Here is a 16838-nt window from a genome sequence, read left to right as displayed (position 1 = left end):
CATGTACCAGTATTTGACAAGCACTGGTCTTCTCCTCTAACTAAACAGGTCGAAGCCAGGATGGCAGCCTGGACATGGCTCCTGTTCTTTCTACTCGGCGCCAACACTGGCCTCCAGCCTCTGCCCGATGTGAGATCTGAGTGACTCTTGGGTGAGGAGTTCGTCCCCCCCACCCCCCACCCCCGCCGCCTTCAGTCTCATGACAAAGAGTAAATCTTCGCTGTCCTGTGTGGTAGCCAGTAGCCACATGGGGTTACTGAGCACTAGAAATGTGGCTGATCCAAAAGAAGGTGTTTTCTAAGAATAAAATTCATATTAGATTTCGAAGGCTTCATTCGGAAAAAAAAAAAAAATACCATACTTCAGTAAGTTTTTTATATTGATTCCATGTTAAAATAATAAGTTTTGACATGCTGGGTTAAAATCTGTGTTAAAATTAATTTCACCTGTTTCTCTGGTCTTTGAAAAATGGGCCTAGTATTTTGATCGCTACTTGAATGATATTTGAATTGCATATGTGGCTTACATTGTATCTCTGCGAGACGCACTGGATTAAACTGCCTTCCTGACGCTGGTCCCAGGGATGATCACGTGGACCTTCAGAGAAGAGGAAGGTTTGGGAAGAAGGCACGGGAGCGAGAGGGGTTAGGTCCTGGCCAAGCCTAGTGTGAACCCTGCTCCCAGGGCACTAGTCTCCTCAGTCCTGGGGGGAGGCAGCTCTGTGTTATCAGGTCACCCATGCTGCTCTTTCCTACTTCTTCGTACTTCAGGGTGGCCTTCCTGCCTTTTGGGGTTCCTTCTCTGCTGCCATGCTGAGGATGCTCTGTGATTCTGCCATTTTCCCTTCAAAAGGTTCTTTTTTAAATCTTAATCCCACCGCCACCCCCCCTCTGCGGCCCACTGCCTTGACCCCACCACCTGCCTGGGATTTCTTCGTTCTGATTTGGCAGCATCCCTTAGCCAGACTCCCACTCCTGACACCACAAGCCAGGTCTGTGTGGTGAGTCACAGATTACAAAGCAATTCACATGCATCATGTCCTTTGACAGTCTTCCTCCTACCCCAGCACAGCAAAGCTCTGTCCGTAACAACAGTAAATGAGATGGTCAAAGTCGGGGGGAAGGCATCTGAGAATGAAAGGTAGATCGAAGGCTTTGGACTCTGAGCGCAAGCTGTCCGTGAACTTGAGGTTACCTTCCGAGGACCGGAAGTGAGACGAGAGCAGCAGGGAGGAACTCTCCACAGGTACCTCCATGACGTAAGCACGCACCTGTGTGGGCTCGAGGCCTCTCTAAAATGAACGGCAGGATGGCCAAGGAGACTTGGTGCCCAGGAGCCCCCCTGCTCCCCGTTTGGCTGGGAGGACACGGAGACGTGGTGAGGTAACAAGACGTGCCCGAGGCCTTGAGCAAGCCCGTGACAAAGCTGCTCGTGCGACCCCAGGATCAGGTCTCTGTGTTGGTCTTCACGGTCACCTTCACACTTAGGACCTTATGGACTTGCTTTCACTTTTGGAAAATACAGTTTACTTTAAAGGCAAAACCCTTTGGAACAGAGAGTTATGAGCAGACGCTAGGGACCGTCAGAGAAACGACCAGAAAAAAGTCCTATGCCCATGGCTTCCCTCCCTTCTAGTCCCACCCAGTCAGGATTCTGGGACAGCCACACAAGTCCTCAGAAAACGGAGGACTACATCAATGCATTCGTTTAGTCTCAAGCCCCTCCCCCTTATGTTCAATTTCCACTTTTATTTGTACATTTTTACAGATAGTCTTGAATAGCAAAGCAGACCCACCAGGGGTGGAAACAGGACAGGAGTATGAGAATGAGTTAGTGAGAGCTCTCCACAAGAAAGGCATCATCCCATTCACAACACAGACACCCTGATCCATCCAGGCTGGAGAGGGCCTACAGGTGACCGGGAAAGGAAGGGAGAGGCTTAACCAGAGGGAGACATGGGAGGCAGGAGAGGACACAGGGACACAGGGTTCCCCAAGGAGCAACACCCAGGCCCTGGAAATGAAGAGGAGTTGCGATGGCTGAGGTCGGTGTCTGTCAAAGGGAGGCCAGGTTTGAGCTCCTGCCGTGCCACCCCCAAGCTTACACCCAGCTCTCTGGTTCTCAATAGCGAACAAACACCCGCTATAGTTGGTGGGGCTCCATCCCCTTCCTGGTGGGGCTCCATCCATCTAGGGAGCAATGACATGGCCATCTCTTAGAGGACGTCTCACAATAACACCAAAACCTTATTGCCTGCAAAGCAGAGTTTACAAACCCTCCTGGAAGTTTGTTCTTTCCTTGTGTAGAACCTAAGGTTCAGTTTTTCCAGATTCTACCCAGAGACTCCCCCAGTGGAGGCATCACCCAAAGGAATTCCTATAAGAACCCATGCGCTTCTGCTGATGCCTTCAGCTCCATCAACTGACAAGAGAGAGACCCCAGTTCCTTAACCTTGTTCCCAATCTTAAACTGAACAGATCGTTAAAATGTTTTAGAATCTGATCTTCTCCCACCACAAAGGCATGTACAGCTAGAAGTAACGTTAGGAGGATAGTAAAGAAGAAAACAAGGCATTGACCTGTGCCTTGGTTAACAGTTCGCTGTTTTAGCTCATATATGCTGTTTGCTCCATATGGGTTACTCATTCTGTCACCTCTGGGCATAAGCAAGAGGGATTAAGGGTGTCTTTTGCAAAATTGGCTTTGGGCAAAAGGAAGAACGCCTAGGAATGGGTTGATTAGGGAGCCAATGTCTCTGAAGGACCTGAATGATGGAGTAAATTCCCATGTGCTTACGTGGACAAGCAGCCAAGATGACTTCTCACTCTACATTATCCTTTCAGCAGCAAGCGGGGACCCTGCTGCCTCAGGGCAATTCGAACGGTGCATAATTTATGTGACACCTCATGTTTGCAAATCACTTTGCAGTGTCTTTGTCACCCTTAATGTACCATGAGGTAAAGTGTTATCACTGTCCTCATTTTGTGGACGAGGAAATTCAAGTATGGAAAAGACACAGTGCCCAGAGTCACAAATCATTTTAGTGCAGAGCTGAAATGAAGTTTACAGTAACTGAGTTATGCAAGTGTAGCCTAATTACTGAGTTACTCTAGCTTCAGTGCTCTTGCACCTTGAATTAGATTGAGATGGCACTCAAAAAGAGAGAGAGAGAAAGAAAAAAAAAATCCCAAAGTAGGAGCTTTTAGCTCTGTTCCAAGGCTGCCACTAAGCTCTGGTATTGAGCTTTGTCAAAGGCCTATTTGCTATCTTTGGTGGCTCAGAGCCTTGTGCCATGAACACAGACAAGGTCAATTCCACACAGACCAGCGTGGTTCTGTGACCATGGACTACCCTCCTAGCCCCAACTTCCAAACCAGAGGCAACCACTGACTGGGATGTGTTGGGGCTATGACCCTTGTGAGCAATGGAATTATGAACAATCTTTCCATTTTTATAATTTTCTACAGTGAGCAATACTATTTGGGGGGTGGGTGGGGGAGATTAAATAGCCAATAATAATGCAGTCTAAGAACTAACAATAATGTTTAGGAAACATTTTGCACCATGGCAGCATCAACAGAAAGAGGGCAAACACCGCCCACCAAGTTGACTGCCTTGAGAGACACCAGAACCGTTTGTGTCCATCAGCTTAGGTAGACTTGTTTAGACACCGGCCCTCTTACTCAATTATATACCAGCTGGAAGACAGCACAGAAGTCAACCTGGCTGGTATGCACCAAATAGTTTTATCTGTGATGAAATCACCTCTCACGATGATTCATCATATTTCCCTGGAAAGGGGTAGATATGTACTCTGGGGTGGCTGGTCCCAACTTTCAGAAAGTTGGCTTCACCTTAGCTATAAGAATCAACCAAGAATCTCCCCTAAACCACACCAAAGATGACCAGAGTGTATTTCTTCCCACTCCTTCTCCCAAGATACTTGAAAACAGTTGATTAGTGCTCTCAGAATAGGCCAGGTGGAGACAGAGTCAATTCTACATGTCTCTGGGTGATGGACTCAATTTCATTATTCTGCGTCTGACTTGGGTGGGCAGCTTCAGAGACCAAAGCAGCATATCCTCCCACTAACTCAGCACACAAAAAAATGTGATGACTTCATTCTAGGCCTCCTATGACTGTGGGTAAATATTAAGATGTAGAGCCTTGGACTATCTTCTTCCCTTATCCTCAGCAAGAGAATATACCAAAGTGGTCCCAGGGCCCAGGATGCTGCCAATGGATGTGTGGTCTTGATTTGGTGGAGTTGTTGAGTCTTGGTGACTTCATGATCCCTGAAGCTGAAAGGGTAGAGCTGTTGAAAGGCTAGGGGTAAAGCTGGAACAGGCACATGTTAGAATGTTTTGTACTTTGATGCCCAGGAGCCACAGACCTCCTTATAAAACCTAGAGCCACAACATACAAGGAAGAGGCTGCTTGGAGAGTATGAGCCCCTCTAGAGACAAATTCCTTAACTATTTTAATTGACCAACGTTAATGCAGAAGGAAAGTAGCAGTGGGTGGAGAGAGGAACAGGAAATAAAAGGAACCATAACTGCCAAAATGGGGAGAGAAAGAAATAGGACCTCTTTCCAGGCAGACACCCCACTTCCTTGACCCCTCAAACTCATAGTGTAAGGAAGAAAATAAAAGCTGAAGTGGCCCCCATGCTCCAGGTTGATGTGCATGGAGCTCAAAACACAGACAAGGTCATAGGCCTTGCATGCACACGTGTGAGGAATATGAACTTGACCTGGACTGGGGCCTGGGGCTTTAGTGAAGTTGTGGACCCTAAATCCCTCAGAAGGTTGGGTTCTACATTGATATGGAGTTAGCAGAATCTGACTTAAAGAATCTTATGGTCAAGGTTCCTCCTTCTTTCTCCTCCCTTTCTTCCTTCTCTTCTTCCTCAGCCACCTCACACCACGAAGCTTCAGCAACTGCTTGGAGCAGCATGTTTTAACCTGGGCTCAAGCTTCCATGCTGGTCAACTGGGAAGTTCTCCCATTGGCCAGGATTTGCTATCTGTGCAAGGCTTTGATCCTGGCCACATGGCTGGGCACTTTCTGGGCCCCAAGCAGGATCAGACCTCGGAGTGTGTGTGTCTGTACCTATCTGGCCCCATCACCAAAACAGCAGCTCAAAGCTCCTACGCTGCTGATGGTGACTTGAGCCCAGATGGTTCTTCTTTCCCAGGAGTCCTCCTAACATTTCAGGAAGGTTTCAGAAGGAGGTAGTAAGCTGTGTTAATGGTCTCTCATAAAGATTAGTACTTGAGAGAGTGGGTGATCGTTTCGGCAAGCATGGCATAAAAAAGGAGGGTATACATAGTGATGGGTCTGTGAGGCAGCATCCTCAAACATGGTTACTAAAGAAAAGTTTAAATGATTGATAGAAAATTGCCCCTTTTGGGTTCTTTCCCCGATTTCCTGCAACTAGAAAACATCTGGAACTTGGGTCAGGTCACACAAAAGCCACCTGCCCCAAATGGACACTCATGGATACCTGTCATTCATTCTCTGCTCGGCGGAGCCCATTCAAGACACTTGGTAGGAAGACAATGGCCTCTCAATCTGAGATACTTCTCCTCACTTTTCCTCAAGCCCAAGTATGCCCTTCCCCTTAAGCGGGAAATATAACTTTTCAAAGAAAAAATTCAAACAATTTTCTGTACAATTGAAAGCTGAATTTTCCTGAAAATTATTTCCCTTCTTATAGAACAAATCCTCTGTTTTAGAAATAATCCTTAGAAGCTGAGTTGGAAATTAACAGCATTTCCCGCTACACCCCTCACCCCTCATTACCCAACACGCCCATGCACAGGGCACTCACACCCAGGACCTTTTGCAGAAGCTGATCAGTGTTGCTGGCAAGGAAGTTTGAAGAGCACACCCACACCTGTGTCAGGTACATATTGGCACAAACATACACAAATGCACCAGAGGGATACACACATCCAGAGACCCACGTTCAGGCCCGTCCATGCACACCACATGTCCTATCCGGATGTGAGTTACACACACACACAGTCAGAAAGAGCAGATGAGGAGACAGGCAAGACTAGCAGCCTGGCGGATGGGAGAGGCAGATGCTAAGTGATTAGTAGGTGAGAAAAGGTGGAGGAAGATAGATGAAACAGAGGGCCTGGGTGGGAAGGAAGGCTGCTCAGTGGTTGGCAAAGTTCCCAAAGCATATTTATTTCTGAAGCAACTGAATTCTCAGCTGCATAGCTGACCCACGGCTGCAGAGCTCGGGGACACTCTCCTGGACTCCCCAGAGCTGCTCTGCCCCAGCAGGGTCACTAAGGAGGCTGCCAGCTGCTCCTACCCACTCCATCTGGCAGATGCCTGCCCCTACAGCTGACTTTGTAGCCCATCATCTGCAGTGTGCCAATGGGCTCAAGTGAGCCTGAGACACCGGCTGGATTTAGGCCACCTCTGCTTGGGTGCTGGCCACCATGACAGCTATGTGGGGATTCATGGCCTTGACTATCAAGAGGGAAAGGAAAAGGTTGGGAAGAGTCAAGAGTTCTCCATTAATTTACACAATATCATACAAACTGGAGCCCATGGGACATGGAGGTGCTCTCCCTGCCACGTGACCCATTTGCTTTCATCTGTACAGAAGTCGCCGCGAGGGAAGTGGTAGATGTCCAGTGACGAAGGACAGCTCCCTGGCTGGGGAGCAAACGGTCTTGTTTGGTGGACAGACTTGTGCAACAGCAGCGGAGGGCACATTCCTCCTCCCTCTCGAACCGTGTCCCCCTCTTTGCTCATAGCTCTTGTGACCAGCTGAGTGGTGAACTTCTGAAATGAGGGGACTAGAGCCTGGGGTGTCCAAGAACCGGGCTGTGAAGACACACAGGGTCCTCGGCCCAGTGGTGGTGTTCTCGGTTCTGCCCTCTGGGAATTTCGGCTGCACTAAAAATAATAGAAAAATGCAACACACACGATAAAACCCGCACTCAGCAAACATCCACCGCACACACACTCCAGGGACCAGAAGCTGCAGAACTGGCACCCACTTGGGCCTGCCCCTCATTGTCTTCCTGGCCTCTGGGCCTCCATGCTGGGCCCTGAAACCATCCCAATGGGCAGAGAGACAACAGTCAGAATGCAGTATTTCCATTTTAAAAGGTGAAAAGGAAGAAAGGGAACCACCCAAAGTAGTTTCTCTCTCACACATACATACACACACACACACACACACACACACACACACACACATCACAGCATCACTCCAAGGCTCCGGCTGCCCAGGGAGTGCAGGTGGGGTCGGGGCAGGGCGGCCTCTTATTGAACGCGGTGTAAGGCAGCTGGAAGGTAAGACTGGGTTTTCTGAGCATCCGCTGAAGTGTCCTTTCATTGATGCAGATCTTGCCTCTCAGCAGGTTGTTCTCTCCCCCTTCCCACCTCTAGAACTTTGTCCAAGAGTTTGGCAGCAAAGAGAAAACTCCCTTCTTGCTTTGTTCTCTCCTCCACTTCTGATGTGTCACTGGTGGGCCAGAGGGAACCAGGACAGGAAGAGCAGGAGGAGTGGTTCTGCCACAGCCTTGAAGGTTTGGTGACATTCTGTGAATAAGGGTGTTGCTTCTCTGTGATATGATCAGTGTGGGGGTGACTGGCCTGGTGGGTGGCACTTCCTTCCCTACATCGGTGTCTCTCCAGCCCCCTGGCACTGTCCCTGCCCAGCCCACCACCCCATCCTCATGAGAGACGGGGGTTGGGATGCTGTCTCGAGTGGTGATGTTCACTCTGTCTCCAGGGAACATGGAACCAAAAGTTAAGAATTGATGGAAGAGCCACGTGGTGGGAACACCTTCCCCATCTCGGTGATGAGGCAACACACACAACGTCCGACGAGATGCGGTGCCTGAGCCACCTCCACTCTGCCTTGGCACTGGCCTCATCGGGATTTAGCTTTGTTTTATATATGTATATTATATATATATTTATATATATATATGTGTATGGGTTTGTTTTTTAGCACACTGTCCCATTCTCGGGTCTGGATTTAGGGCAGTTGGTCCTCGGGACAGGTTGGACAGAAGGGGCCAAGGTACAGAAGAACCCCGAGATGAGTGTGAGGCCCAGGCCCCCCCACGCACAGAACATGGACCATCCATAGCCATGGCTGATGTCATCGGGGAGTCCATACAGGTAGCGAGGGTAGCGTGACAGCTCAAAGTTGATCCCGGCCACACAGGTGCACAGTGATATGATGCAGAAGGTTCCTGAAGGACAAGGGAAGAAATAGTGGGTGGGAGGAATGGAGAAGGAAAGGGAAGAGGAGAGGGAGAGAGAAAGAGAGAAGTGAGGATTATTACAGTTTCAGTTTTCTTGAGCAAGAAAAAAAGAAAAGGTTCAGGTAACAAGTTCAATATTGGGAAATATTCATGGGAAAGAGAATATTATTAAGGGATCGAAGCTTCTTTGCTCCCCAATAATTGTCCAGTGTTGGATAAATTCCAGAAGCACCTCCTTTGCAAAAATACTAAATAATATCACAGTAGAGTTTTGTGGAGGGTGGAGTGAGGCAGAGAACATTCAGTTCATGTTTCTGAACCATTTAAAAATACACTGTCTTTGGAGACACAGGAGAAAACACCCCATTTGCTACTTCTTTAAAGAGAAAAATATTTTTATTCTTTTCTTTCTATAAATAATGTCTTACTAAAATATTGGGTTTTCCTTGAATCCAATCACCAACAGGTCAGCCAAATCCTGGAAACCCTTTCCCGTTTCCTGTAGGATAACGGTCCCCAAAGTGCTCCCCAGAGCACACTGATCCTGTAGCCGGAAACCAACGACCTCGGGGAAGTCTGCCCACAACTTCTCACCATGAAGAGCCATAGTCTGGTTTGCATATGTTACCTCTTCTAACTTTGCCTTCTGAGGCATTTCAAACACTTACTTAATGTTGGGACCTCCCCTTTTAAAAAAAATATTACTCACATTAACCAATGGGAAGACTGCCAGAAGAAATGGGATGTTATAGAATGCTAGAGAATTACACACCCGTTTTTAACCAATAGCGATACTTGCTGTAGCTAAAATGAGTTCAAGAGCTTTTCTCAGTATCTCCTGTATCTTGTGTTTCTTCTCTCACCCCTGGTGGGAGCGTGGTCTGAAGTTTGGAATGGCTTGGTTGGGTCGATGGAAGACAGAGGGAGAGGGATATTTTTTAGGGGTCAGGAACAAGAGAGGTGCATTATGCTTATACTTACTTAGACCTCTTGCCTCCCGATGGCCAAGTTTCTTACAGCCCTCAGGCCCATGACCTTGCGATAATGCACCCGGCCAGAGTGGCACCAATCATACCTAACGTTACTAAGTATTGCATGCTAGGGGCTGTGCTAAGTGCTGCACCAGTCCTGATCCTTTAAGTTTCAAAACAAATCCTTAAGGCAGGTTATATTATTTCCCCCATTTTACTGATTGAGGAAATTGAGACCCAGAGAACTTAAACCATTTTCCTGAGACCACGCAGCTAGTACCTGCAGAGCCAGACTACGAACTCGGGCAGGCCAGTTCCAGAGTTTGCAGTCTTATCCTCTGTTCTGTTTAAGACTGGTGTCTCGCAAGGCAGGACGTGTCACGGGGGCCCCTCTGTTGTGCACCTGGGTGTGAGATGAATTCTGTCTCGCCCAGTCTGGGGTGGGGTAGTCTGGAGGGCTTGTTAAAGCTATTGCTAAGTCCCACCCCCACAGTGTCTGGCTCAGTCGGTCTAGGCTGGAGAATCTGCATTTTAACACGTTCTTGGGGGGATGCTGATGCTGACCACACTTTGGAACCACTGGGTTAGGGAAAAGGTTTTATTGGACAAAGATGAAACTTAATGGTCAAGAGCACAGAGGAAGAAATACAAATGGGCAATAAATGTGAAAAGTGCTCAGTTTCACCAACAACCAAAGAATTGAAAATTAAAAGCATAGTCACAGAGCATCATCTATCAAGTTAGCAAAGTTTTATTTTTGTTTTGCTTTGTTTAAAAAATTACCACCAGCTCCACAATTAGTAAGGGAGTGGAAAAATGGGCCATCCCATAGATTCTGGGGAAGTGATGATGAAAATGACATTTTGGAGTAAGAAAATAGTCCCCCTGGGGAACAAAGACCTAGCTCTAACGCCGTTCAGGTGCAGAGGCCAGTCAGGGGCCACTGCAGTCATCAGTGAAAAGGGAGGAGAGGGCTGCAAGAGGGGAGCAGGGTGAGGGAATGACTGCTGAGTGAATGATAGCTTTGGAGGGGCAACTTCAAGCGAGGCGTCAGGGGTGACGCACAGATGTGGTTGATAAATCAAGAAAGAAGAGATTAGGTCCAGGGGGACCAACTGCCAAATGGAAACGGCCCTATGGGTTGATAACATACACCTTGTTGCTATGTTAATGCGGTTCATTGGAGGATCTTCTTGCCTTAAATTCCTGTTCTGAGACTTTCAAACCTTTTAACATTTCTTTTGTTTATAGGCGCTTGTCAGTGTTTCCATAGGTGAGGAGGAACCTTTTAGGGTTTTCACTAAAGATGGCCCTTGAAACCTTCTGTGCAACTTGTTAGGAAATCTGTGTGACAATGAGGAAGAGTTGGAAGAGGTTGGGTTAGTTTCCACATCTGCTACTGTTTTCCATTGCAAGCAAGGATTACTATTTTTCTGTAGTTCTTGCACTTATAAATTCCAGTTTGGAAATGTGCGTTAATAATGAGAAATGGATCCATGCAGGCACAAGGCAGAGCCCCAATAATGTGTTGTCATTGTTACTTAGCCGCATGTTTTGACAATGGAAATAACAAGGTGCTCTGACACATGGTGGCGGAGACAGGGACATAGCAGGAAAGGACCCCACCTGCCCCAGCTTTCTGCCCAGGGTGCTGAGCCTGCCTCTCTGACCTGTGGATTGGTGATTGACTGGGGAGTGTGGGGTGCAGACTTCCCACCCTCTGCTGCCACCACCTCACTGGGGTCCCCGGGCGGGGGGGGGGGGGGATGAGGGGGGGGTGAATACAGACTTTAAATGCCTCTGTTGGGAAACATATCTCAGTGAACAGGTGGTAATAGATATTATAACATTGGGAAATGCAACCTCCTTTCATTCACACAGAGAACAGTGGTCCTTTGGGCAAGTATGAATTCCTCTCTGTCCCCCCATGGCAGACCCTCACCTCTGGGGCTGGGTCCTCAGAATCTCCCCTTTTATTTCTCATGAGAGACACGTGAGGGTCCACGAAAGGCAAACATGAAATGCCCAGTCACATCTTCTCAATAACGCCCCCTGGTTTTGGGTTTGGGCCTAATATCCAGACTCCAAGACTAACTGTAGTCCTAGCATAACAATTCCACGGAAAGACTTCCGCCCCAGGCCCTTCCCTTCGGAGCCAGGCTCTGCTGCGTGCTCAGGTGCAGGGACAGGGCGGGGTGGGGGTGGGGGTAGGGGGACGGGACGGGACTTAGCAGTGAGGATTCCCAGCTAAGTGCTCTCAGGTCTCGTGTGGGGAGGCAGGCTAAACCGTGATGGGGTGGAGGGAACAGGAGATTCATCAGCAGTGAGCTCCATGATGTGCAGAGCATCTAACCAGCACATATTTGGTGAACATCTGTTTGTGCCTGGCATTATGCTAGATGCGAGGGAGATCAAAGAAGAGGAAAATCTTTAATGAAATCGCAAATAAAAAGATGAAAAGAAAGCTTATAATCTGGTTGGGAACATGGGGCATTCATGAGTGAAAAGTTGTGGATGAAGTGAAAACAACACCAGAGTGGGGATCGAGAGACGAGCTTAGCGGCAGCTCTGAACCCTCAGTCCACTCATCGGTAAGATCAGGAGGCGGGAGCAGATGACCGCGAGGTCCTCCCGCACCTGGTGGTGTCTAGGGAAAGAGGCACAATACCCAGGAGTAAATGGTAAGAGGCAACTCTTTGATAGGGACCATCATGCTGAGCTGGGGAAGGTTTCCCCGGGAAACAGGGACTTGAAGGTGGAACAGGAATTCTGCAGGTGATAAGCAGACGGGATGCTCACCTGGTCTCCTTCTACCTCAGAGGCCCATCGTCCTGGGTCCCTGTGCCTGAGGTGAGAAGGTGAGCCCACATACTACTGCACCTCCAACTTCTGAACTGCTTACTGCTGCCAACCCAGTCATTTCTCACATCACTGCTGGGATAAATAATGGCTGTCCTGCCTTCTATTTTTGCCTCCCCTCCCCCAAATAGCTTCCTATCACACTCAGCATTAAACCCAGACTCCTTATCCTGCTTGTATGGCTTTACTTGAGTGAACCTTGCCTACTTTTCTTACCTTGACCTCCACCCCCCTTGACCATTCCCTGCACTCTAGCCACACAAAAGAGCACTCTGTGTCTGAAACTAGCTCAACTTGTACCCACCCCAGGGCCTTTGCACTTGCTGTTCCCATGCCTGAAATGGCCTTCAACTAGCTCTCAATTCAAATATCACCCTCGCAGAGAGATCCTCCCTGGCCCTCTTCTCCCAAACTGTGTTCCATGGAGGTGTCTCGGGAGCAAGAGAGAGCAGACGAGGCTCCCAGCCCTCTCTCCTCTCTTTGGCCCAGAATAGCCCTGCTTTGGTCTGTTTCCACGTGAAATTTCACCTGAAGAAAGGAGTCCAGTAATTTAAACATTTTTGAGAGGCACAGGCCTGGTCCATTCGCAAGGGGACCTCAAGGTATGTCATTACAGAACTATGCTTTGGACAGCAAAGTCCGATGGCATTCATTAGCGGCAAGTCCACACCTTTGGCAGAAAGCGTGAAGCAATCTCAACCCTCGGTCCTGCTGGTTCTGGAAGGGGCCTCAGATTCCTACTCAGCCCAGCCCTCTGGGCAGCCAGCCCCAACCAGTCAGTTGCAGCTGCCTGGAGTGAGAAATGAAATCTAATTGTAATTACCCGCTCTGTGCCAGGACGGGTATTCGCATGGACTCAGAGCTCAGGAAGTCCAGCTAGGAGAGATGGCACCACCCCATGTAGCTTGTGCTAATAAGACTCCCTGCCATCGAGGGAACAGTGCCCTCCAGGCCCATCAAGTGTCCCTACTTGCAAAGTCCATCTGTGAGTGGAAAGGCAGGGCCAACGGGTATAACGAACTGTGTCAACCTAAGTGCTCCTTCTGAGTGTTGGAGCATGACACCTGCTTCCTTGCATGACCACCCTGGCCACTCCTCTCAGTGTGTCCTGTCAGCACCTGTCTGGAAGAGGAGAGGGCTCTGCGCTGTCTCGAGCTGCTGCCCGCCCTGTCCCCTGCCCTGCCCGCTCCATGCCAGGCACAGCTGAGGCTCGAGTGAGGGTGAGAGGGAGGAAACGGTTTTCATGCCCAGACTGCCGGCTCCGTGTTCCAACACCAAACCCAGCTTCCTCATCCACCCCCTTCGCACTGCTGCCATTTCTAATTAGTGTTTCACTGGTTGCCAAATATTAGATTCTAGTTTTCCCCTTAGTTTTAGCTTCTTGGCTGTTTGACAACTTCCTCCTTCCTGGATATGTCTGCCCTCGGTTTCCAAGCGGTGCCCTGCCCCAGGACTGGTCCCACCTCCCTAGATGCTGCTCTGTCCCTGGAGGGCCTCTCAGTCGCCTTTTGTCTTTTCAGACTTGAAAGCCCCCCTCACACTCTTTCTGGCACCTTCGCGCCCTGTCCTCTGCCTGGAACTGCTACCAGCACATGAGTCACAGGGTTATCTGAAATCGGATATTATGTGATTATGTGTCCCCAGTCCCCAGGGACAGTATGCTCCAGGTATTCCCTGGCTATCCACAGATGCCCCATGCTATCCCCACAAGCCCCGATTCACTTAAGTCCCTGATTTCTTTTATTCTTTCATCTTGCTTCCCTAGTAGGGGGATCAACCATCCCAGGATGCCTGGAAGTTGGTGGGGGGTGGCATGTGTCTTGGGCTACGTGGAACACTTTGGTCTCCCTTCCGACAGGTTCCTGCACAGCCCTGCTCTCCACTAATCGGTGACACTGTGATGGTGACATAATGAACCCCTAGCCTGCAAGTTAAAGAAACCATAATGCCTTAGCCCAGTGGGAGTACAGAGACGTGGATCCAGGGATGTGCTGCTAATGTTAAGAAATGCCAGGCTGTGGTAGCATTGTTTTGGGGGCAGCTAATGCTTTTGCAACATTGAAATGTCACCAGGGAACACTCAATCAGCCACCAGTAAGGGATCCATCCCAGCACCAAGATATGGCTAAGCTGGTAGTCAGAGTTCTGGTGTTACCCCCCCACCCCCCCAGCTCAGCCCACTCCTGGGCACCCAGTGCAGGTGTAAGACGGACAGGACAGGTCTCCTCTGGTTGCTGCCTATCAGCTTCCACAGGAAGGGGCGGGATACCACATGCCCCCACCCACTTCAGGGCCTGTCAGAGCAGCCAGGGCAGTAATGCCACATGAATGGACCCTGCAGAGAAATGGCATCAGAACCGAGGCCTCAGGCTCCGCAGCAGAAATGCTCTTACTAATTCAAGAAGCCATCGCCTAGGCAACCGAGGCCCTGGTGAAGGTACTTGCAAGAATCCAGGGCACTTACATATTGTGTGCACAGGCGTTTTGCCGGATAGCTTCTCCTTAAGTGACCAAGTCGTGCCCAAATCTTTGCTGGAGTATAATTTCTGCAGCTTTCTAGGGCTGGAAATCCACCTGTGTGACATTATTTTCTGCTCTCGGAAATGAGGAACATGTGCGTATCCCTGACCCTTGCATGTTGCCTTGTTGCTATGTGGCCAGAGGGCCTTTGTTCTGACCCGGACCCACAGGTGGCTGCAAAGCTGTCTGTCCCCTTGTGGATGTGCAAGTCCGGGACCTCTGAGAAGCAGCAGCCCGAGTCCTCCCTAAGACACTCCCTCTTCAGTCCCTCCCCCTTTGAAACTGGAAACAAGCAAAGTCAGCAGAGAAAGGATTTCTTCTCCTCCACCAGCAGTGTCTGCATCCCCAAAAGCTGATGTCTACTAAACCCTTCCTTTGCTTAGATTAAATGCCTCGGTAGCATTTGGCTCCCGAGAGCACTTTCCAGCTTTGCTCAGACCTGCATGGCATATAAATGACTGCTGAATTATACACCATTGCATCAGCAGCAGCCAACAGGCAGGTCACATGAGGCTTTCCCTCCAAGGTGCCTTAGGGGTTCACTGGGATGAGGCAGGAGTGGTGACAGCCTCCAAAGAACACATAGCAAGGGATGGGGCCCTGAGTTAGGACAGATCATCCATCATTCTGAACACTCTGCAAACGCTCTAGGTTGAGACACTGCGTAAGTGTCGTCATGCCTCTGGGAAAGCAGCATTTGTGTTTCCGAGGCTGTGTCTACATGCTACGAGGCTGTGCTATGTCTGCACGGGCTTATGCCATAGTGATGCAACATCCTAACTCAAGCACCGAACGGGACTAGCCCATTCACACAGGTTAGCATTGTTTCTAAAGTGAACGCTTCCAGAGTCCTACCATAGAACTTATCCCAGGGTTTTTCCCTATCTACAAGGTGGCCACCAAATCTGGAAACACAGGTGTCATGGACTGAATTGTGTCCTTGCAAAATTCGTTCTGGAGCCCTAATCCCTAGGGCTCAACATGTCATGCCCAAGTGACCAAGTCATACCCAAATCTTTGCGGAAGTATTTGGAGATAGGACCGTTAAAGAGGTAATTAAGCCCTGTGGCTCAGTTGGTTGGGCATCATCCTGTACACCAAGCATGTCAAACTCACAGCCTGTGGGCCGCATGCCTCATTTATTTGGCCCGTGTTAGCCTTTGAGTTTGACATGCTTGCTGTACACCAAAGGGATGCAGGTTTGATTTCCAGTTTGGGCACATGCCCGGGGTATGGGCTTGATCATGGGTAGGAGGTGTGTGGAAGTCAGCCTATAGATGTTCAGCTCTCACACTGATGTTTCTTTCTCTTTCTCTTTCTAAAAGTCATTATTTTTTAAAAAGAGATAATTAGTTAAAATGAGGCCATTATGGTAGGCCCTGATCCAATATGACTGGTGTCTTTATAAGAAGAAGAGATTAGGACATACAAAGAGACACCAGCCAGCTGCATGTGCAGAGGGAAGATCACACAAAGAGGCAGCAAGACAGCGCTCATCTGCAAGCCACGGGGAGAGGCCTCGGAGGAAACAACTCTGCTGGCACCTCGACCTTGGACTTCCAGCCTCCAGAAGTGTGAGAAAATAAATCTCTCTTGTTTAAGCCACCCAGTCTGTGGTGTTTTGTGTTGGTAGACCTAGCGATCAAATACAACAGGTGAATACATAATAATTATCCTATTAACACAACATTTCAATCTGAACATTATGGCCTCCCTGTAGCTACAACAGGCATCTAAACAGAGCCATATAGAGCAATAGCTGCTGGGTATCTCACGTGTGTTTTGTTCATCTAGTCGCTCTCACCAATGTATCTATGCTGGCTCCCACTTACGACCAATCAATGCATTTATTCTCTTGGGTGTATATTTAGATTTGATCACAATAGCAGTGGCTTTGGTGGCCTCCATACCAAAGATAGAGCCTTTACAAACTTTGGAAAACATCTAAAGGGCCAAGCAAAAGAAAGAGGGCCTTGGCGGTTCAAAGGCTTTGCCAAGATGGGAGTTGACTAAGGTCAAAGGACCTTAGTCAGTCTCTTTGGTCCAGTCTCTTTGACTGGAGTCTGGCATTGCCCTCTTCTTCTAGTCTATAGAGAGCCCCTGTGAGCTGTCCTAGAAGGTCTCCTCTGTGGGCCAGTCCACGTCCCCAGTCTCCCAAGAAACCTTCCCTGAGTATGCCCAGCCCAAGAAAATCCGCACTGGTTCTGAATTCCTAGAACTTCCATGGTCTGCCACAGGCCACCT

General features: G+C 49.0%; 1 protein-coding gene across 1 annotated transcript in view; it reads right to left on the bottom strand.

Annotated features, from left to right (window-relative positions):
- Positions 1 to 7107: 7107 nt before the first annotated feature.
- TMEM178B (transmembrane protein 178B) overlaps positions 7108 to 16838 on the bottom strand; it is a 347775-nt gene continuing 338044 nt past the window's right edge. The window contains exon 4 of the mRNA XM_070424042.1: positions 7108 to 8232. Coding sequence (XP_070280143.1) covers positions 7982 to 8232 — 251 coding nt within the window. The 3' untranslated portion in view covers positions 7108 to 7981. The remainder of the gene's footprint in view (positions 8233 to 16838) is intronic.

The sequence above is a fragment of the Myotis yumanensis genome, unplaced genomic scaffold (genome assembly GCF_028538775.1).
Source record: "Myotis yumanensis isolate MYYU_CA2020_CCGP unplaced genomic scaffold, mMyoYum1.0.hap1 SCAF_9, whole genome shotgun sequence".
Classification (NCBI taxonomy): Eukaryota; Metazoa; Chordata; class Mammalia; order Chiroptera; family Vespertilionidae; genus Myotis; species Myotis yumanensis.
This window is presented reverse-complemented; position numbering and strand designations above follow the sequence as displayed.